The 22,549-nt window shown below is 48.9% G+C and overlaps 1 protein-coding gene across 1 annotated transcript; it reads right to left on the bottom strand.

Moving 5' to 3' along the window:
- Positions 1-332: 332 nt before the first annotated feature.
- On the bottom strand, positions 333-21,402 carry SLC2A11 (solute carrier family 2 member 11). The gene is made up of 12 exons (XM_042910648.1): positions 20,911-21,402; positions 17,452-17,550; positions 14,633-14,793; positions 7,079-7,203; positions 6,164-6,293; positions 5,463-5,611; positions 2,535-2,722; positions 2,330-2,440; positions 1,697-1,816; positions 1,539-1,614; positions 1,176-1,303; positions 333-964 (listed from the first exon to the last, which is right to left on the bottom strand). Exons 1-12 carry the CDS (start codon positions 20,950-20,952, stop codon positions 764-766), a joined length of 1,530 nt encoding a protein of 509 aa, XP_042766582.1. The 5' UTR covers positions 20,953-21,402; the 3' UTR covers positions 333-763.
- Positions 21,403-22,549: the final 1,147 nt, after the last annotated feature.

Raw genomic sequence — 22,549 nt, 5'->3', positions numbered from 1 at the left:
CAACATTGATTTTTTTAAAAAAAAAAATCAGTTCCGGGGCACCTGGGTGGCTCGGTCGGTTAAGCGTCTGACTTCGGCTCAGGTCATGATCTCACGGTCCGTGGGTTCGAGCCCCGCGTCGGGCTCTGTGCTGACAGCTCAGAGCCTGGAGCCTGTTTCGGATTCTGCGTCTCCCTCTCTCTCTGACCATCCCCCGTTCATGCTCTGTCTCTCTCTGTCTCAAAAATAAATAAACGTTAAAAAAAAAATTTAAAAAAAATTAAAAATAAAAAATCAGTTACTCAGGAAAAAAAATTTTTTTTTTTTAGATTTTATTTTTAAGTAATCTCTACACCTGACATGGGGCTCAAACTTCCAACCCCAAAATCAAGAATTGCATGCTCTACTGACCAAGTCAGCCAAGTACCCCCAGAAAATTCTTTTCTGACCACCCTCCTCAGATAGGCCAGGCTCCCTAGTATGCACTCACTTCATAATCTGTATTTTCTCCTACTGCATTTCTCCAAGTTTGCAATAATGTTTTGATTGGTTGCCTGTTAGTTAACTGCCTCTAGATGGGGAGCACCAGTAGGTCCTGATCCCATCTCTCTGGTTCACCACGGATTGCTAAGCACCTAGCACCAAGCCTGCATGCAGTAGGTGCTACATGGGCACTCATTAAACAAATGAATGCAGGAAGGAGGGAACGCAGAGGGCTGGGACCCTGGGCAGGAAGCAAAGAAGAGAGCTGCCGCTGGATCTGGGGCCCACCACACCTACAGAACTACAGCTCTGTGGCCTGGATGACTTCCGGGCCCAGCCACTCAGGGCCCTGGCTCTGCCTAGGGAAGTTGAGTCTGTGAAGTTCCTCAGAGATCTCCAGGAAGGTCTTGCCTTTGGTCTTGGGGAGGAAGAAGCCAGTACAGATGGTCCCACAGACACAAACACCCAGGAAAGGCACATAAAGAAAGTGGCACAAGCCTTCCTGTGAGTGAAAAGAGTCTCTGAGACCTGGTGTGTGCCCTGTTCAGGATCAGACATAAGGCCACATGACAGGTCATGATGAGGGATTTGTCCCTCTTTTTGAGTCCCATCCCCTCCAGCCTCAGGCTCCCAGGATGGAGACTTCCCACTGGGGCTCTCCTGCAGACACAGGGGAAAACCTAAGGCAAGGGAAGGGTGGGGAGGGTGCCTACCATGATGAAGGGAAACCCCAGCCCGACCAGGAAGAGCATGGTCCACATGAGCACCCCGCAGACCATAGAGGCAGCAGGGCGGGCCTTCTGGTCAAAGAGCTCCATGGCCAGAATCCCTGTCACTCCGGCTAGAAGGAAGAGCAGGGACAGGGGCTGCCAGCCAGGGCTGCCACCTTGTCCCCGACATAGGAGTGGGGGCCCCTTGTCCTCTTCTCCAGCCATTCCCTCCCAGAAGCCCCAGTATAGGGGGGCTGGGTGGCAGGGCATGCGGGTGACTTTGCATTTATAGCCACTTGTCATTCGTGAAGACATTCGTGTTCCTTCGGCAAAGCCCAAAGTGCAGAGCTCCTTGGGCCCACTCACCAGGGCCAATGCCAAAGCTGAGGATGAGGGCAAAGACGCAGAACATGGCCAGGTAGGGCATCCAAGGGAGGGAGCTCTGCAGCAAAGGGGCAGAGGGGGTGGAGTGAGGTGGAGACCAGGCTGCCCCAAGCCACAACCCTCATGCCCAGCCCCACTACCTGCAGGCACAGGGCCACTGTAAAGATACTTCCACAGCAGGCCATCAGACCATACCCCGCTATCAGCAGCTTCCGGCGGCCCACCATCTCGATCACTGCACACCGCAAAGGAAAGGAGCCCTCAGTAACTGACCTGTGCGCTGGAAGCATGCTTCCTTTGGTTTAAAGGCCAGCAGTGGGCAGCTCCAGGTGTGTGTGAGGAAGCAATTAGGAGCAGTTGACTGCTTCAGGAGATTAAGACATTATTAGGGGGGGCCTGAGTGAGTTAAGCACCGACTCTTGGTTTGGGCTCAGGTCATGATCTCAAGGTTTGCAGGTTCCAGCCCCACATTGAGCTCTGTGCTGACAGCTCTGTGATGCTTGGGATTCTCTCCCACCCTCTCTCTCTCCTCTCTCTCTCTCTGCCCCTCCCTTCTTCGTGCTCTCTCTCTCTCTCAATATAAATAAATAAATAAACTTCAAATGCTGCTGACTCACCCCATTTGAGCATAGTGAACTGGAGTGGAAAAGGGCCCAAGGTAGAGGACTTGATAGAAGACACTCCTCCAGGTGTCAGAACCTGACGCACCCCCACCCCCACAGGGCTGGTGGAGGGTCAACCCCTGAGCCCACGACAAACTCAGATAAACTCACACTGATACAGGCCGCGAGCAGCTCGCAGCTCCCAGTCCCCACGATAGCATACTGGACTTTCCCCTCGGGGATCCCGGCCTCCCGGAACATGGAGGAGGCGTAGGCATACACCTGGACAGGGGGGCAGAGGGGTGGGCTGCCAGCTGCCTGTGGTCTGCAGCCCTCCCACCCCCAACCAGTTGAAGGACGCAGCGGGGAGCCTCACCGAGTTGGTTCCGCAAAGCTCCAAGGCACTGCCCAGGACCATGAGGCTTGTCACCTGTCTCCACAGCCCGCGATCCTGGAACAACTCCCATGGGTGCAGGGCGCGCCGGCCCTGGCAGAAGATACGCTCCTCTTCCAGCTCAGCCAACTCCTCCGCCACCTCCGTGGTGCCCCGCAGCCGCTGCAGCGCTAGAGCAGGATGCAAGGGCAGAGGGCGCTGGGCCTCATTTCCCCCAACCTCTGCTTGGTGCCCTGCAGTGAGCTCCCACCCCAGCTCCGTTCACTCTCTCTCTGGGTCCCCCTGATCAGATGGGGATGATCTTCCTGTCCCTGTCATTTCAGGGCATCAAGAACCAGAAAAGGTTTTAGGAGCTGGGGGTTCTGTGGATACATCAGAGGGGACACAATTGTGGCAGATGACCATTATCCAATGTCCCCAGTTCTCCACCCTTCCCTGTATCTATGCTCTCTGCTAGGTGATTTTTGTAGCTGCCCCCACAAAAGGGGCAAGTATGCATCCTGCTCCTTGGCACTGCGCTGTGCCATGTGACTCACTCTGGCCAATAGAATGAGGTTGTAAGGAGGATATGCAAATTTCTGCCCAAGCCTTAAGAGACCTTGCTCATTTCTACTTGCTTTTCTCCCATCACCATAAAGACATGAGATGGGGCTAGCCCACTGGTCCCAGGAGGAGCAGAAATGACCCAGCTGAGACTCTCCTAACTTTGCCAGTGCCCAGACGACCTGCATGAGTGACCAAGACCAGCAGAGCCACCAGCTAGGCACAGTCTATATCAGCCAACCCCAGAGAACTCACAGACACTTGAGCTAAGTAATTGCTTCTTTGGTTTGCCATGAGATGTGATTATTAGGCAGCAATACAAAACTAATGAATTAACTGGTACCAGGAGTAGGTGCTACCATACTAGACCTGTGATCTATGGCATTGATTCCAAGACCAGGCAGAAGATGGTGAGGAGGTTGGAAAAATGGGTATTCAGGGCAGTAGTGTGGAAGAAAATACAGAAACACAAACAAACAGACCTAATGAACTTCTGGACTGGAGTGAAGAAACCTCTATATGTTGAAAGCATGAACTGGTTGCTGTTAGCTGAGTATTCTAAGCTTACTATATTGAAACATGAGCTCAAAAAACCTTCAGAGGGAAAAAGATTTAGTTCCAGGACTCACTAGGTTGGTTTAATAAAAAAACAAACAAAATAAACCTGTTGCTTATCTCCAGCCTCTCCAGTTAGCAAAAAGAGGCTCACATTAAGTTACAGCCTGAAAGCAAAGATCAAATCCAGAGCACTGCCAGTGAGTCATGGACGCAGGGCAACAATCAAATTAAGGGTGTGGCTTAATGCAGTGACTCACTGCAATGGAAAAAGAGGCATTTAGAAGGCTTAAGGATGTTGGTCCCCAGCCTCCCAACATGCCCCAAATTCCAGTAAGTCAGTCTCAAGAGAGAAGCATGCCTCAAAAAGACTTGTGGGTATGGCTTTTTGGCACATCGATCAAATACATAGAAAAATCACATCGGTTTCAAGAAAATTATATTGACAAAAGCTCTGCCAGCCTGGAGAGAAAGGGACCAAGACAATTTGAATGTGCCCAACTTTCTGTGGGTACATTTGCAATGCCCTCTTCAGAAGGTGACTAGGAAGTATATCTCAGAGGGAAGAAGCAAGAACCTGGGGAAACCATGACCTGGGGAGCCCCTCCTAGGGGCCAGAGCCAGGACTTGATCATGAAACATTCCCTACCCCCAAGGCAGGGAGATCTGGCAGCGTTTTCTTAAGAGCACATCGGCATTAAGGATTGGTGACTGCGTCCTGCTTCCTTGACTCCTTGTCTTTGGAATGAGGGTTAGTTCTGGTTACACTGTCCTACTTTCACATTGTGTGCTGAGTTCAGAGAGGCAGACTTGTGTTTTTAGTGCCTAGGTGTCTGGATCAAGAGAAGGCACATATAGATTTGATGTGATCTTAAGATCCTGGACTTCAAGACTGACACCATGATTGGGTGAGACTGTGGGGTCCTGGATGACATTGAGCATGTTTTGCACAGGGGAGGGATATCAATAATAGCTGTGGCCACAACAGCAAGCTGAGAGGGTGCCTGAGTGGGCCCTGGTCTTCACCCTTCTCCAAATCTATACCCCTTGCCATGGGAGAGGATATGCCATTGATTTTCCCATCCCTTGACTTTGGGTTCAGGGACAGGACTCTCTTTGGCCAATGGGATGTTAATGCGCACGGGGGAGGTGGGGTGGACCATGGGTTTGAAAAGTGTTTGTGCAATTGGATCTGCTTTCTTGTGCCTCTGCTGTCGCTATAATAAGAACATTCCTGGGCTAGCTTGTTGGTACTAAGAGTGAGAGGAAAGTCATGTGCAGCAGAGCTAAACTACTCCAGCCCAGACCAGCCTGGACTGGCTGACCTCCAGCTGATTCCCAGACACCATGAGCTGGCCCAGCTGAGATCAGCAGTCATGCAGCCAGCCCAGCAAGTAAGTGGGTGGAGGATGCAGTAAATGATTATTGTTTTAAGCCAGAGATTTGGTATTGTTCCTTGGGCATCACTATCATGGCCATAGCTAATGAATAAGCCCATAAGCACCCAGTTGGCCTTGGGTTTGTGAGGTCTTAACATGTTTCATCTTACATATATGGCGGCGGGGGGGGGGGGGGGGGGGGGAGTCTTTATTGGCACCATCCTACAGTTCCTGGATGGCAGGGTTCAGGTCTGCTCTATCCCACTGCCTTGGCACTCAGGGCAACCCCTTGGTAAATAGTTTTGAAGAGATGGGTTGTCAAAAAAGGAGGGACAGCTTTCTCCTGATAAATGAAACCCAAGCAATGGAGACTCACATGCTCTGGACAGATGTGCCCATTTGTCAAGGGTGGTCTGGGAACACAAGGACTCACCTGCCAGGCAGGCCTCCATGTCTCCACAGTCAATGAGGAGGTAGCGTGGGCTCTCAGGGAGCAGAGGGAGGAAGGCAAGCTGGAGCACCCCAAGCACCAGGCAGCTGGCCAGCAGCAGGTGCCAGGCCTGTGGGTCCCCCAGGAGTTCCCTGGGGAGGCAAAAGAGAGGCTGGGCCAGGTACTTTCTTGCCAGAGCCCTGCGCACTTGCCCCTTACTCCCCTGACCCACCCACCTGGCCCCTGTCTGCCCTCCTGAAGGCAGAGGATCTGCATTGCTCTCTGTTTCCTCAAACCAGTTCTGGGTCTGGACACCAAGATCCCTCCCTCCAGGTGTTGGCTCCACCTTATCTGTAGCAACTCCTCTTCCCAGGGCTCTGGGATCTGCCCTCTCCCCTCTCTTCTGGGATGACTAGGACACGTTCCCCTTTAAAAGCCCAAATCTTCACCCTCTCCCTTTTTAAGATCTGTTCTTTGCTCCCTGATCTGGAGAGGATGCAAAATGGTGATTTACACTTTAGTGTGGTTGACTAACACCCGTTTTATGTATTGGCCAGATGGGTGTAGACAGGATTTCAATACAAAGATTTCTTAATACAAAGAAGCAATGCCTTAATACTTAATGGATAGAGGAGAAAGTTAGGCGAAGGGCTTTTACTGGCACCCCTCAAACCACTCAGTGCACATGGAGGCAGGTTGCTTACCTGAGTCCAACCACCTGGCCTATCACAATCCCTAGGGCAGTGAAGATGACTGAGGTCATGGCCACAGCTCCTCGGAGCTCCTTGGGGACGCTTTCCCCTAGGTACATGGGCTGGACATTCACGCTCACACCTAGATGTGTGCACAACTAGTAAGTTTCGGAGTATTTTCTTTCATAGGAATAGATAACTAATATAGACATAGACACCTGGCCATATAAACAGTATTGAGTCAAGAGGGGATTTGTTGATGGGTATCCCTAAACACCCAGGTGGATGTGCTCAAAACTCTGCTTCCTCACATGACAAACCCCAGAAACTGAGGAGTCCCTAACAGCCCCAAGAATGCATCCTTTGTACCTTGGCTGCCAGGAAGCTCATGGCTTAGAGTATGGCTCAAATATGGGAACTCTGTCAGCACAGGTTTGGGTATGTTTGTACTCACACCCTGTGTGAGTTTTAGAAACTTTTTCATGTTTCTATATCCACTTTAAGTGTCTAGTTATATGAGCCTTTTTAAGAGAAACCATATTTAATCATTTTGCAAAAGAAGAGGTGGGCATGAATGAAAAATGTGAATGGGGTGCCTGGGTGGCTCAGTCAGTTAAGCATCTAACTTCGACTCAGGTCATGATCTCATAGCTCATGAGTTTGAGCCCCACATTGGGCTCTGTACTGACAGCTCAGAGCCTGGAGCCTGCTTCGGATTTGGTGTCTCCCTCTCTCTCTGCTCCTCCCCTGCTTGCGCTCTGTCTCTCTGTTTCTCTCTCTCTCAAAAATAAATAAACAGTTAAAAAAAATGTTAAGAAAGAGAATACATGAATGGATGAAAGAAATAAAGAGAACAGATGAATGAATAAATGGAATACACAAATGAGCAAGAAGAGAGAGGTAGGATGGGCTGCCCTCCCCCCATACCTGCACTGACTCCCAAGGGCAGCCTTCCCAGCATGACCATCTCAAAGGAGCCTGGTCTGTGGCTGAAGCCAAACAGGGTCGCTGTGGCCACCACAAAGATATTATTCACCAGGAGGGACTTCTTCCTGGGGGGAAAGTAGAATACAGGTAAGAGAGGCTCATGTTCAGTCTAGCGGAACTCTCCCTGGGGATCCCTCTTTGCAGCCCCAGCCAGCCCTGATCAGACCTGTGTGTGAACATGTGTGAGCCGTGTCAAGGAGTCTAAGCTACATGAAGGGGGAAATGTCCATTAGCCATTGTGCCTACAGACTACCTGGGGCATATTGTCACACCCATTTCCCAAGATACCTGAAGTCCCTCTCCTTTCTGCCTGCACCACAGTGTGCAAAATTTGCATCTTACAGCTTTATCTCTTCAGATTAAGCATTGCTTTCTTCCTACTCCTTTGTAAAACGAGGGGCCTAACATCTGATTTCTTAGACACAATTAAACCATAGAGAAGAAGAGCAGGGACTTTCAGAGTAAGGGAAGGGATGCATGGAAAGCCAAGTACAGTCCCCTCACATTTTCTTCCGTGTATTATAGAGTCACTTCTCAGAACTTTTAGGATGGCTTGATGGCCCAGGCCTCACTCAGTGGGACAGACTGCAAACCAGGGAGCAGGCAACAGAAATGTCAGTGAGGAGGCATCGGCTCTGAGACTCCTGATATTGAGCATGGAAGTGCTGTCACACAGTGACTTGAGCTCACTGTAGATCATACAGCTTACTATACCAACAGGGAAACTGGAACCTAGTGGAGGCCAGTATTCTGCCCAAAGTCAACAGCACACTGGTGACAAAATGTGAATGTTAAAGCATAGATCTGCTGAGTCAAGAGAATGGAGAATGACATCCATTATAACAAACCTGATCCAGCAATAACTCCAGTTGAAAACCATATATGAAAAAAAAGAAAAGAAAAGAAAACCATATATGGTGGCTTCTTCGGTGGTGTGAATTAATAAAGTACTTCAACTGTGGGGTATTTACTTGGTAAATGCATTTTGCTCCATTTCAATACACAGACAGCACCAGAAACATGCAGCTTTCACCTAGTAGGGGCAGTAATATACCTTTGCTGACCTGCCTGAGGCTAGAGCAGCTCTCCAGCTCTGGGCCAGAATCCCTTCCACCGGGAGCTACACATCCCACAGGGCACCCTGCTGGCCCACTTCTTTGATGACTTTATACCGAAAGGACATGGAGAAAGGCACTATAATAGTACACTAGAGGTCTTGTAAGGTACAAGCATGACAAAGAGTAGAAACTGAAAAACGAAGGGGCCGCTGCATCAATGAACTGCTGAGGTTCAACAGGCTAAGATATGTCATTATATTTCCTCCAAAGTGCATGAGAACTCTCTGCCCTCCCTCTAAGGATGGGCAAATCTCAGAGGATTTCTTCCCATTTTGGAGGGAGCCTGCACCACACAGGCTGTTGTGATTTAGCACATATATCAGTTGATTTGAAAACCTAGCAGCTTCCAGCAGAGCTAAGCAAGAAGAATATTCTCTAGGGAGTCCAAACTAAGTGCAAAGAGCTCTGCCACTTGCCCCTTTAGACCTAGGAGACCCTGTAATGCTCCAAGTGACTGTGGCAGTTGTCTAAAAGAACAATCACAATGCAAGACCTAGAGTTTTGGGGTACAGCCACTCTACTTCAGTGAATTACCATCCTCTTAATTAGAAATAACTCTGGCCTTGTCAGTAGGCCTTAGCGGGGAATAAACACAAGGCTGTAGGACCCCTAGTGGCCATGTACCCATCATGCACTGGGTGTCCTATGACACACCTATGCTAAGGTTGAGTGTGCCCAGTAGCATTCAATTGCTATTTAAGTGATGCCCCATGTGGCCCCAAAGGTTCTGATGAGCAGGTTACTCATGTCAGCATACCTACACGACCACACTGCCACCCTTCTCCCAAGGCACACCAGGGCCTCTTTCTTTTCTTCAGTTTTTTTTGTTTTAAAGTTTATTTATTTTTCTTTTATGTGGATCCTGAGAAACTTAACAGAAGACCATGGGGGAGGGGAAGGAAGAAAAAAAAAGTTAGAGAGGGAGGGAGCCAAACCATAAGAGACTCTCAAAAACTGAGAACAAACTGAGGGTTGATGGGGAGTGGGAGGGAGGGGAGGGTGGGTGATGGGTATTGAGGAAGGCACCTGTTGGGATGAGCACTGGGTGTTGTATGGAAACCAATTTGACAATAAATTTCATATTAAAAAAAAAAAACCACTTCAGAGAAGAAAGAACTTGAAATATTTCTATCCCCAACTTAACAGAAACCCCTGGGGGAGGGGAAGGAAAAAAAAAAAAGAGGTTAGAGTGGAAGAGAGCCAAAGCATAAGAGACTCTTAAAAACTGAGAACAAACTAAGGGTTGATGGGGGGTGGGAGGGAGGGGAGGGTGGGTGATGGGTATTGAGGAGGGCACCTTTTGGGATGAGCACTGGGTGTTGTATGGAAACCAATTTGACAATAAACTTCATATATTGAAAAAAAAATAAATTAAAATAAATAAATAAATAAATAAATAAATAAATAAATAAATAAATATTTCTATCCCCAAAAATAGAGGGTGGCAAGCTACAGCCAATGGATCAAATCCAGCTTGTCCCGTTTTTCCAAATAAAGTTTTATTGGGACACACACACACACACAAAAATAAAGTTTATTTATTTCTGAGAGAGAGAGCAGGGTAGGGGCAGAGAGAGGGGGATAGAGAATCTCAAGCAGGCTCCACGTTCAGTGGAGCCCGACATGGGGTTTGATTCCCCTACCATGAGATCATGACCTGAGCCAATTTCAACAGTCAAACGCTCCACTGACTGAGTCACCCAGGTGCCCCTCTTGTCTTCAGTTTGAAACAAACAAAACAAAGCTTAACCCTGGTTTGTAAATGGCTCTGTGCATTAGTTCTAGCCAGAAATGTAGGGCTATGGCATTAAAGCACTCTCAGATGTGGCCCTAAAAGATACTGGAAAAGTGAAGCCCTTCCTGTAGACAGAATCTTGAGCACGGAATTTTGTCCCCTTTTCCAAAGGATTTGGTCAGATAGTCAAAGTCTTAGATGAAGCAGGATTTGAGGACTGGTTTCAAGAAGGTGTCGGAAGGTTAAACAGATGGATCTCTCAGAATTAGCCCAAAACTTGAACCTATACATGTCCCTGTTTCCACTCACCAGAATCTCCCTTCCACTGAAGAAAAGGCTCTTAAAAACCAAGCAGACAGAATGAACCCCTCTGGGATAGCATGCAGCAGCCTTCCTCAGCCCACCCAGTGGTCACTCCATTGCCTCATAATTCAGGTAGAGTCACAAGGATAGAAAATGCACATGGTGGACACCTAGCTGGCTGAGTTGGTTAAGCATCCAACTCTCGATTTCGGCTCAGGTTATGATCTCATGTTTCATGGATTCAAGCCCCGTGTCAGGCTCTGCACAGAGAGCATGAAGCCTGCTTGGGATTCTCTCTCTCCCTTTCTCTCTCTCTGCCCCTCCACTGCTCATTCTCTCTCTCTCTTTCTCTCTCTCAAAATAAATGAATAAACTTAAAAAAAAAAAAAAAAAGGAAAATGCATATGGACTCAATGATAGGGGTCTCCTATCTCCAGACTAACCACCTTGCCACCCTACACACCCAACCCTGACTCCCAGAAATGGCAACACATGTCAGGACTTCAGTCTGCCACTGGGTGGAAGATGAACTGCACTGGATCCTTGCCCTGGGGATGGGACAGCAAGTTTTTATAACTGAAACAGGTACGTGTGCTGAATTTGAATTTTTAATTCCTTCCCTTCAAGCTTCTGCCAGTGCCATCACATAAGGACACTGTACCAAGTATCATTAGATATTTGGGCAACAATAATCAGATAATAGCTAATTTCTTCTATTTTGCAGGAAGAGCCTAAATTTGTTTGGGAATGTGCCCCTTCCCTTTAAGGTTCAGGTGTAAACCCAACAATCTAACCTGGCCTTGGTGATCTTGTTCTCTGTGCTAGTGGCCTGGTACTGGGCAATGAGACATGGCATCTTTTTTGAAAAGTTTTTTCTGGGGCACCTGGGTGACTCAGTCAGTTAAGCATCTGACTTTGGCTCAGGTCATGATCTCACGGCTCGTGAGCTCAAGCCCCATGTCAGGCTCTGTGCTGCCAGCTTGGAGCCTGGAACCTGCTTTGGATTCTGTGTCTCCCTCTCTCTCTGTCCTTCCCCTGCTCGTGCTCTCTCTCTCTCTCTCTCTCCCTCTCTCTCTCTCTCTCTCCCTCTCTCTCTCTCTCAAAAATAAAAACACTTAAAAATTTTTTAAAAAAAAAGAAAAGCTTTTTCTCTTCTGGATTTAAAACATCAGCTAGGCAGGGGCGCCTGGGTGGCTCAGTCGGTTAAGCGGCCGACTTCAGCTCAGGTCATGATCTCACGGTCCGTGAGTTCAAGCCCTGCATCGGGCTCTGTGCTGACAGCTCAGAGCCTGGAGCCTGTTTTAGATTCTGTGTCCCCCTCCCTCTGACCCTCCCCCATTCATGCTCTGTCTCTCTCTGTCTCAAAAATAAAATAAATGTTAAAAAAAAATAAAAAAATAAAACAAACATCAGCTAGGCAGAAATCCCCTTTCTGCTAGATAATGTTGCCTCTGAGTGAGGCACTTGTAGTTTTCTAGCTGTAAGCCCGAGGACAAAGCCAACACACAGTGGAGCCGGCAGACAAAGTGCTCTCAGAGGAGCACATCCAGGGCACTGAGGTAGCCCTGAAGTCACCCACCTATACACTTCTTGTGTGAGACAAAGGACCTCCTATTGTTTCAGCCAACTAAGTCCTGATTTTGTTACTTGCAGTTGAAGGCATCCTAACAGATACACCTGTTAAATACACAAACATGGATGTAATCTGCATCCAAGAAAGGTAGTTACATCAATGAAAGAAGAAGGGCTGGTGCCATGGAAGTCATTACTGCCTTGTGAGTCCCACCATCCAGAAGCAGATGAGCTCTTAGGGTAATAACCTGCTGGACATTCCACGCTGTTAGGACCACCAAGCCCACTCAAGAATAAAGATTTGGGTCACCCTGACAGGCAAAGAGCTCAACCAGTGGAAGTACTGGCTCAAGACAAGAGTAGAAAACTGGAGGATGAAGTCGTCAATGCAAGCAAAGCCTGGAACCAGTTCCAAAACCACAGAGTAGAACTCTACCTGCACTACCAGGCTTTCTGCATCATGTGCTTCAAAATAAATTCACCCACTACTTTTTTGTTCCTTAATAAGTGTTTCCCCTACTCTTTATCCTTTCCTCCTTCTGTGGGATATCTTGATGACAGGTTAATTTGCCATTAATTGTGTAGATTGCAGAACATTGAGAAGTAATGGCAGGGCTGGCAGAATGGTCATTACGTGGAAATCCTGGACTCAGAAAGAATGCTTTCCGGATACTGGCCCTTGTGGTGTGACAAGACAAGGCTCTAAGTGGTCTCACTCAGGGAGAGGTGAATACATTTGCTGGTGTACATGATGAGATGAGTGAGGAACATTAGGAGGGCACACATGGAGCTGAATACACGGGACAAAGGGGTCTACACATGCGGGGTGGCCAGCAAACTGGTGGACTCTGGTAGCCATTTGTTTTTTTCTGCCCCACAATGCTTCTCTCCCACTGCTTCACTGGTGTAGATACGTGACCCACAGTGGGTCAATAATAATCTGTCTTTCTGGATTTGAATCTTGAATGAAGGCAGTGAAGACAGAATGTGTATGTCGTTGGAGCTAATGCACTGAAGGCATCTTTCCCAGAAGGATGGTCCAATGCTCTGGCTGTTGAGATCTCAGCACCATCTCAGGTCCTGTTCTTCTTAAGACCTGGCTTCTGAGTGTTTCCTTTCATTCTATGAGCTACTCCAGTATCTTTCCAGTTATTTCAATTTTTCATCAAGTCAGTCCAAGCCTGTCTCTCTCTCTCTCTCTCTCTCAAGTAGACTTCTAAAAATTTTCATTTATTTATTTTTATTTTATTTAAATCCAAGTTAGTTAATATATAGTTATATAGTTAATATATATAGTTATATATATAGTTAGTATATATATTATATATACAGTTAATATATATATAATAGTTAATAACTATATATATAGTTAATATATACAGTTATATATGTAGTTAATATATAGTTATATAGTGTAAATAATGGTTTCAGGAGAGGCGCCTGGTGGCTCAGTCGGTTAAGCATCCGACTTCAGCTCAGGTCATGATCTCGCTGTTTGTGAGTTCAAGCCCCACATCCGGCTTTGTACTGACAGCTCAGAGCCTGGAGCCTGCTTCGGATTCTATGTCTCCCTCTCCCTCTGCCCCTTCCCTGCTCATGTTCTCTCTCTCTCTCCCTCTAAAATGAATAAAAATTAAAAAAAGATTAATAAAATAAAAATAATGGTTTCAGGAGTAGAATTTAGTGATTCATCACTTATGTATAACACCCAGTGCTCATCCCAACAAGTGTCCTCCTTAATGCCCATCACCCATTTAGCCCATCCCCCTACCCTACCCTCCAGCAATGCTCAGTTTGTTCTTTGTATTTAAGAGTCTCTTATGGTTTGTCTCCCTCTAAAAATTTTTTTATTCAAGGGGCACCTGGCTGGCTCAGTCAGAAAAGCGTGTAACTCTTGATCTCAGGGTCATGAGGTCAAGCCCCACACTGGGTATAAAGATTGCTTAAATAAATAAAAACTTAAAAAAATTTTTTTTAATGTTTATTTATTTTTGAGTGAGAGGGAGAGAATGAGAAAGTGCAAGCAGGGGAGGGGCAGAGAGAGGGAGACAGAGGATCCAAAGAGGGCTCTGCACTGATGGCAGAGAAGCCTGATATAGGGCTCAAACTCACAAACCGTGAGATCATGACCTGAGCTGAAGTCAGACTCTAACTGACTGAGCCACCCAGGGAGCCCTAAACAAAATTTTTTAAGTAGGCTCCACACCCAATGTGGGGCTCAAACTCACAACCCTGAGATTAAGAGTCGCATGCTCTACCAACTGAGTCAGCCAGACACCTCTTTTTTCTTTCTTTCTTTTTCTTTCTTTCCTTCTTTCTTTCTTTCTTTCTTTCTTTCTTTTTCTTTCTTTCTTTCTTTCTTTCTTTCTTTCTTTCTTTCTTTCTTTCTTTCTTTCTTTCTTTCTTCCATTAATTTATTCATTCATTATGAGCCTGTCTTGTTTGCACCCCAAGACTGCATCAGTTGGATACGGAGAGGGGAATGAGGCCTGAAGAGGAAATACTTGTTTACGGTCCAATATCACTTGCTGGAGAAATGGAACTGGAAACAAGGAGTCCTCCCTCCCTCAGGACACAGGGCTCTTCCCTCTACCAAATCCACTTGGAAATGTGACTCTTGTGGTGAAACTACAGGTAGGGTAGGAGGCTGGGGAGCTGACCTAGGCCTGGGCCTACAGGGCATCTTCCTTCTCCCACATTCCTCAGCTTACAGACTGGGGTACCAATCATCAAAGGGCATTTGGGGTGTACCCAGAAAGCCCTTACCTTCCCAATATGATGGCCAGGGGCCCAGCAAGCAGTGCTCCAAAGAGGCCCCCCAGGGGGTACAGAGACACGATGAGGGACCACACAAGCAGAACTAGGTGGTCGGGCAGCGGCTGGCTAGTATGCACCTGCCATGTCTCATTGATGAATTCCTGGATGGGCTGTGGACAGAGATACCGGTCAACTTCCCAGGGACAGGCTGGATACAATAGGCCTTCCCCTCCACAGGGCTCTGCCTCTGCAGAGCAGGCACCAAGTCCCTGAGCAATACTGCTCCCCAGCCAGGGGGCAGGAACAGTCTCTGTTTGCCCTTCAGAGTCCACTTCACCCCTTGTCCTCCTGCTTTTGGTACAAGAATCCACCTGCATCAGTGGGCTCCTTGCTGACTGGCTTTCTGTTGGACTTGGACTTGGCCAATGGTGAGCACCAGCAGGGCATCAGAGAGAGGCAGAAGGGGTGTTTGTTCCCAGGTCACCCCAGGCTGGCTGTGACACTCAACCAAAGGTCACTGCTCCTCTCAAGGGGTCCTACTCCATATGGCTCTTTCTTTCCAGTTTCCAGACTCCTTCCATGAGTCTAGGAGTAGTAATGACTCTGGCATTACTGGGCTCTCTCTGGTCTTGTGTGTTCTCTCTGCCCCACTCAACCTTTGTAAATCATCCCTTGTGGTATCTAAACCTGCTTGGTTTATCTGGAGTGTGCCACTCATTTACTTGGGACCCCAATTTTCATAGCCTTTAGAAGTACTCTGTTAGATACACATTACTGTGTTCACTGTTTAGACTGGCACTAGGCCTGGGGAAGTGGAAGGACTTGCCCACGGCCTCAGCCACAGGTCAGGGCTGAAGCCAGGTAGTTAGGACACCCCAGGGCCCCACCCCCAGACCTGCAGTTTCAGGGAAGTGAATGGAGGCCAAATGGTTAGGAAGGATTGCACTTGGGCAAGACCCGGGCATACTTCACTTGCTTAGAGATGAAATGTCAGTGTCTGGCTGATCTCAGGCCTCCCAACAGGATGTGAGGGAGGACCTGAGGAGGACAGTGAGTTTAAGGGCCGGGCCAGCTCTCCTCTGCTCAGGCCAGCTCAGGGTAATGGCTGTCAAGCCTAGCACCCGCCAGCTCCCTCTGGGGGAAAGACTGTACAGGGGAGCTAGGACCAGGGCAAGCCTTCCTGTCCCTTGGCGGAAACTCCTCAAGAATGACCATCCAGGGGATTAGGAGGAGCCTCTGAGGCCAAGAAAGTCCTATTTTGGGAGGCTGGGGATGGCCCATGGGAGATAAAGCCCAAGAGTGCCTGTTGCAGGTGGATCTTTCTCCAGCCTGTAAGTGTGCTGCGACGTGGGCACTCACATGTGTGTTGAATAAACAAATAAACAAGCAAATACAGCTAGCTCAGACCTCCCTTTCTAAGCCCTGCATTTCATCCTTTCTTTAAGGCATTGGGCTGCTATCACTGTTTCTGCCCAGAATGTGGTCCCACCCTGGCTTCTGCTAGGCTATCCTCTCTTCCTTTGGGGACTTCTCTCCCATCCCCAGTTACAGCCTCTCCTGTCCAAAGGTGGTCACCTGACTCAGACTGGCCAATGGGAGGGCTCCACCTCTTGATCACATGATTGGCTGGCCTGAATATGATCCAAATCAGCAAATCGGACTCTTCCCAGACCTTTCAGCTGGAACTACTAGGGAGGACTTTCCTTTGGGGGTTTCCAACTGGCAGGAAGTCAGTCTGGTACAGTTGCCCTCTTGTCACTGAATGGAGAGGGTAGAGGGAACAGGACAGGCAGGGAGAAGACAGCTGCACTTCTGTCCTGGGACCTGCTTCCTGCAGCTCTTTCCCCTGCACCTACAGTGTGCAGCCCCACAACCTTCCCAGCTATGGGACAGGACACTCACCCTTCTGATTTAAGTTACAGGCCAGTTTTTATCAATGGGCTGGAAGATTCACCTTTTCCATGGGCACCACTGAACATCAACATGGGTCAGGTCAGCATCAGGTGCTGGGGGCACAAAGATGATTCAGACACTCAGAGCAAACCAGCAGGAGGGTGCAAACAGCCGACATGCAACCTGAGTGGTGACAGTCAGCACAAAGGGCTGGGGATGGAGGGGTGACTTCCAGCCAGAGACTATTGAAGGAAGGCAGGATGTTTGGATGGTTCTTATGGGGCTTCTGCAGATGCAGTGGAGAGGGCTTCCCAAACAAAGGAGGCTTAAAGAGAGGGCTGTGTGCATTTGAGGAACTGCATTTAACCTGCTTTGCTAGTGGGGTTCAGGGAATAAAGGTGGAAGACAGGCGGGCAGGTTCTGATCAAGGAGGCCTTGAACTTCAGGTGGATGAGTCTGTCCTGATTCCTATAGGCACAGAATGTTTCTGGGCAGGGAAGTGGTTTGATCAAACTTGAGAGGCTGAAGGCAGAGATGCCAATGAGGAGGCTAAGCCAGCAATCCAGGCAGGAAAGATGGGATCTGAACTGGAGTCATGGCAGAGACACGGGGAAAAATGGCTAGCTAGAGGTAATGAGCAAGGACTCAGTGTTTGAGGGGGAGGGGGCCAGAGTCAAGGCTGACCCCCAGTCACTGGGCAGACAGTAGAGTTATCTGCTGACATCAGGGACCCAGGAGGACGTGCAGGTTCAAGAGAGGATGTAGAGCTAGGTTTGAATTTGAATCCACAGGACCAATGGGACATCCCAGTGAAAGTAGACACATGGGAGAAAGTGCCACCAAGTGGATGCTGGCCCGAAGCCCCACAGTGGGCAGCTGTTAGCCCTCACCCAGCACCCACTGGGACAGTGACGGTGAGCACAGAGGATACATACCAACGTCGGGGCACTGATGATGGAGAGGTTGTAGCCAAATTGAAAAGTCCCACCAATGCCAGCCGCACAGATGGTCAGGAGCAGGACACTGCCCTGAATCTGAGGAGAGAGGGGAGGACACAGAGTGACCTTTGGCAGCCTCCATCTCCTCCAAGGACTGGAACCTACCAATCACACCATTGCAATCTATTTGAACCAGGCAGCAATGCTTCCACTTTACAAATGAGGCAACTGAGGCACAGAGGAGGAGAGGAGTTACCTAGGTCACATTGCTGGCAGGCAGCACAGGAAGCCCAGCCTTCTGTTCTGAGTCCAAGTCCCTGCTGGCACCTCACCCTCCACCCTCTCCCCCATGAGCATTTTCCCCAAATGGACAACATTTCTCTGGTCCTCCCTGCCAGGCTGTCCCTGGGCAGGCCTGCTGTGGTTCAGGAGCACAGTGCCCTGATCTGGGGCCCCAGGACGTGAAGCTCTGCACCAAACAGGACTGGAGCCCCTGAGCCCCAGCAAAACATTCTCCAACAGAGTGGCTGGGCCTTCTTCTCTTACCTGCCAGCCAGTTCCACAATAAAGCTAACAGAAGGGGTCACATGGGCCTACACATGTGGGGACTTGGGAGGCACAGGAAGAAGCAGAGAGTGGCTGCAGCCAGTGACAGTGCTTGGGTCCCAATGCCAGTTCTGCCCTTACTCCCTTGTCCTAAGTCACTTCTTTGCTGGACCTGGAGATGATAATGCCTACCTCCAGGTTGGGGGACAGCCAGGGTATATGTGCGCCACACATACTTGGTACAATAAAGAACAGTTTTCATCCCTGTGCAATACCCTTAGAGATGGAGAGAGAACTCTCCAAAGTACCCAGCCACAAGAACTCAGTGCCCTAAGGTCCCATCACACTAGGTCAGTATATTTTTTAGGGACTCATAATCTTAATATTTTCCCTGTTATAATTTTTAATTACAAAATAACATGCTTGTTAAATTTTTTGAAAATTCAATATATGCTGAATGTTCTCCACTGACCCAAAGGCAGAGCATTGAATTGCTCCTCTCAGATACTTTCCTGGGTGTTCATGAAGTAGCTGACTACACAAAAATCAAAGTGTTGGTCTTTTCCCAGTAACGATCATACTGCCTTTCTTGTTCTAGCAAATCATCCTGCAAACCTGAAGTCCTACGAGTCAAATTTATGGTTTTTAAAATACTTACACACAAGTTCATAGTGGAAGGATGCTTAGCTGAAGATTTTATGAAGAATTTCCTGAACCTGAAGACTATTTATTCATTTTGTCAAATACCAAGTGCCTGTCCCAGCTAGAAATTATGCTGGGGGGGCAGATACAGCTGGGCAAAAGACTGATGTGCATTCTCCATTTGGTGAGATATTGTGCTGGCACTGGGCAGGCTGAGAAAGAGGCTCTGGGGGGCAGGATCCTGCCAAGGATCTCACCACAGTTCTGGAGACAGGTCCATCACAGGGCCTGCCAAAAGTTCCTATAATAAGTCCTAAGTAACTTCCTTCCAAGCTGGAAGCCACAGGAGGAAACCAGGTAAGGACCCAGGGCTCTGGTCTCACTGGAGTCACATTAAAGCTCCATGTGGGCTGCATGGAGGTGAGCGTTCCACTGAGACAGAAGATCTGCAGAAAGCGGCAAGAGACCCAGAGCCTGGAGCCCCTGGCTGGCTCAGTCAGAAGAGTATGTGACTCTTGATCTTGGGGTCATGGGTTTGATCCCCATGTTGAGTGCAGAGATTACTTAAAAAAAAAAAAAAAAAAAAAAAGAGGTTGGGTGGGGGCACCTGGGTGGCTCAATTTGTTGAGCATGCAACTCTTGATTTCAGCTCAGGTTGTGATCTCAGGGCTGTGGGATCAAGCCCTGTACCAGGTTCTGTGCTGGGTGTGGAGCCTACTTGGGATAGGGATTCTCTCTCTCTCTCTCTCTCTCTCTCTCTCTCTCTCTCTCTCTCTCTCTCTTTCCTTCCCTCTGCCCCTCTCCCTGGCTCACGCTCTCTCTCTAAAATTAAATAAACAAACAAATAAATAAATGAGACACAGAGCCTGATAACAATTGAGTCCATGTGGCAGGCAGGATATGCTGGCAGGTCTCCAAGATAGCAGGAAATTATTTAATTCACTGAGATCATGCATGGAGATTGCCTAGTCCTGTGCCTGATCATGAAAAACATTCAGACATTAGCTATGGTGGTGATTATCAATTCAGTGAACAAACATCTCTTGCCTCCCTACTGTGGGCAATAAATCAACTGTTCTAGGTGCTATGGATATAACCAGCAGAACAGGAGACAAAAATCTGTGACCTCACAGAGCTGTCCTTGCAGCTGGGGAAGATGGGCAATAACCAAATGAACAAGGAAAATACATAGTCTGTCAGCTGGTGTGATGGAGGCATGAAGCAAGGAAGGGTGAGAGGGAGTGTTTGGAGAGGGTGGTCAGGAAATAGGCCCTGAGAAGGTGACATCTGCACAAAGACTTGAAAGAGACAGGGGAATGTGCCATGCAGATATCTGAAGGAAATCAGCGCAGGCTGGCAGAGGAGTGAGGGGATTTGCGGAAGGGGAAGAGGCACTCAGAGATGGGAGGTTGAATGCTATGGTCATTCTCTTCTGGCTGCTCCCATTTCTCTGTGAAGGACATCAGGACAGGGTTTAGAGGGAGCATGGAGCATGTGAAGGCTGGGGAATGAGGCGAGAATGGTAAACAGTCGCAGAAGCCGGCAAAGCGGCCAGGACTGCAATACTCAAGAGCTGACCCGCCCAAGGACTCCAGAACAGCACGGGCATGGGGAGGGCTGCTAGGGTGGGATCCTGCGGGGCCACAGGTCCTGTAGACACATGACCCCATGCAACCTTGCACTGACCCCCAGGCCATCCCTGCGAGCGACCTCCTGTTCGTCTGAGCCCAGCACCTAACTCCACTGACAAATAAGCACCAGCTATTTTTGTACACCGACACCTCCGTTAAGCCTTCCAGAGTGGCTGCGTCTGTGCATTCACGCAGGTCTGCAATCCCTGGTCAGAAATACCTGGGCCGGGCGTGGTTCGGAATTGAGATCTTTCCCAATCTCAGGCGGGCATCAAGCACGTACACATCTCTCCAGCATTCGCAGCAACAGGGGCCTGAGCTAGCCAGCTTCTCGGCTCAGGACCGCCGCTGCCACAGGCGAGCGGAGTGGAAGCGCATGCCCGCCGAGAGGAGGGCGGTGCAGTCATTTCAGCAGGCTCTCAGGAGAGCACAAAGCCATGGCGCATGCGCCGTAGGCGTTGAAGCAGCGTGTGCGATCTTCGAGGCAGAAGCGGATGCGCAAGCGCAGTGGGCGTTGAGGGCGCCCTGGTAAGCGGAAGGCTTGCGCAAAGCGTACCTCTGTCCGAGGCGCGCGCCCGAGACACATGCGTAGGCGCACAGGGAGGTTAAGGAGTGTGAGGTGTTGCCTGCAGGTCACCTGGCTCTGAGGCCGTAAGTGCCGCTCCGGTTCATACTCCATCCCTCCCTTTCCGTAGTTTTGAGGCGGAAAAGCCACACACTCCTTGGTCGGCCAAGCCTGGGGCCCATCTCCACAAACCGGAAGGGAGCTCTGGTCCGAGGTCACCGGAGCGCTCCAGATTCTCTCGCGATCCTGGCCCTGGCCTCTCCTCCTCTCGCCCGCGGCCTCCCGCGGAGTGAATCTCTGCCGGTTCCTGCCTCGTTCCCGCTCCGACCTTCGCCGCTGGCCCGCTTGGCCCCTCTGTCACGCTTCCTTTTACCCATTTCAGGGCCCCCTGCCCACCCACCGGGGCCCTCCTTCCTTTTGCCCCTTTCGGGCCCCCCTGCCTACCACCAGGGCTGGGGAGACCCCAGTCCCGGGGAGGCCCGTGTCGCCAGGCACAATCTTTGATTCCACACCGACGTCCCCACCCTTTCCCTAGAGGAGGGGCAGAATTAGGAGGGACCGAAGGGCAGACCCAACCAGTCTCTGGAGCGATCTCATCTGTCAATCTTGGCAGAGTCAGTGATTCGGGGTGAGAAGAGAACCGGTCTCGGGTTGATTGCGTGAGAGGCTGGCCCTTTTGGAGGTGGAGAACCACAGGGTCCACCGGGCCTGATTAATCTTTTATTTCTCAGGGCTTCTCAGGCCCTGCATGGAATCCAGGAGTTGGATAAAGGCCAAACCGAAACCCGACTTGCCAAAGATGCTATTTGTGGTCATAGAAACACATACCTGAAAGTGGCCTTAGGAAGCCATCAGAGCAAAGGCTGTGATAGGACTTACATCGGAATGGAGACTGCAGTATCTCTCCTGCTCCTGCCTGGTTTTTGTTTGGTTTGGGCGGCTCTGAACTTTTAAAAAATTTCTAAAAACACCATGCGTTTTTTAAGGAAAAACACAATAAATAAAATACTAGCAGTTGTATGCTTTTTCTGTGTCTGTTGAGATCATACAGGTTTTCTGCTTTGCTCTGTTTATGAGCTCAGTTACATCAATAAAGTTTCTAAAGGTAATTCATCCTTGATTTCTTGGGATAAACACAACTTGCTCGTAGTGTTGTAATTGTTATTAACACGTTGTTGGTTTCTGTTGCTAATATTTTATTTAGATTTATTTTTTTCAAAAAAAACCTATTCTTCCCCTCAATCAGTGGGGAAACAATGGACTAATAGTCCTGGAACAGTTGATTATATGGGGAAAAATGAAATTGGACCTCTAACCCTATACATAACAAATCATTCTGAGTGCTTACAAACCTAATTTGAAAGCAAACTTTAACCATTTTAGAAGAAAGTGAATATTTTTGTAATTGTGCAGTGACCCAATCGGGTGGAGGCCAGGGGCCCAGGTGGTGAAAGAATTCACCCAAGGCAGAACAAAGGAATAGAAGTTTACCTAATATGCTGCAAGGGACCACAGGCCTTTAGCAAAGGAGAGGCTGTCTGCCAAGAGGTGGGGTGCACAGGGTAGGGCTGTAGTTAAGGGCGTGGGGGTTGGGGTGGGAGGTATGGAAGCTATGGAATTCTCAATTTTTGGTACCTGTGCCTGGGTTTAAGTAACCCATTGTTCAGCTAGGACTTATGGATATTTTGATGTGGGTCACTTAATGGGCCTG

The sequence above is a fragment of the Panthera leo genome, chromosome D3 (genome assembly GCF_018350215.1).
Source record: "Panthera leo isolate Ple1 chromosome D3, P.leo_Ple1_pat1.1, whole genome shotgun sequence".
NCBI lineage: Eukaryota > Metazoa > Chordata > Mammalia > Carnivora > Felidae > Panthera > Panthera leo.
The sequence above is the reverse complement of the archived record's forward strand: the minus strand, read 5'-3'. Positions and strand labels throughout refer to the sequence as shown.

Bases quoted from the DNA above. Each gene is read 5' to 3' on its own strand.
- SLC2A11 (XM_042910648.1), bottom strand. From the start codon at position 20,952: ATGGAGTATGAACCGGAGCGGCACTTACGGCCTCAGAGCCAG. The intron at 2,441-2,534 runs GTGAGGCTCCCC...CCCCCTGTCCAG, and splicing joins AGCTTTGCGGAACCAACTCG to GTGTATGCCTACGCCTCCTC. The intron at 1,615-1,696 runs GTAGTGGGGCTG...CCTTTGCTGCAG, and splicing joins CAGTGGCCCTGTGCCTGCAG to AGCTCCCTCCCTTGGATGCC.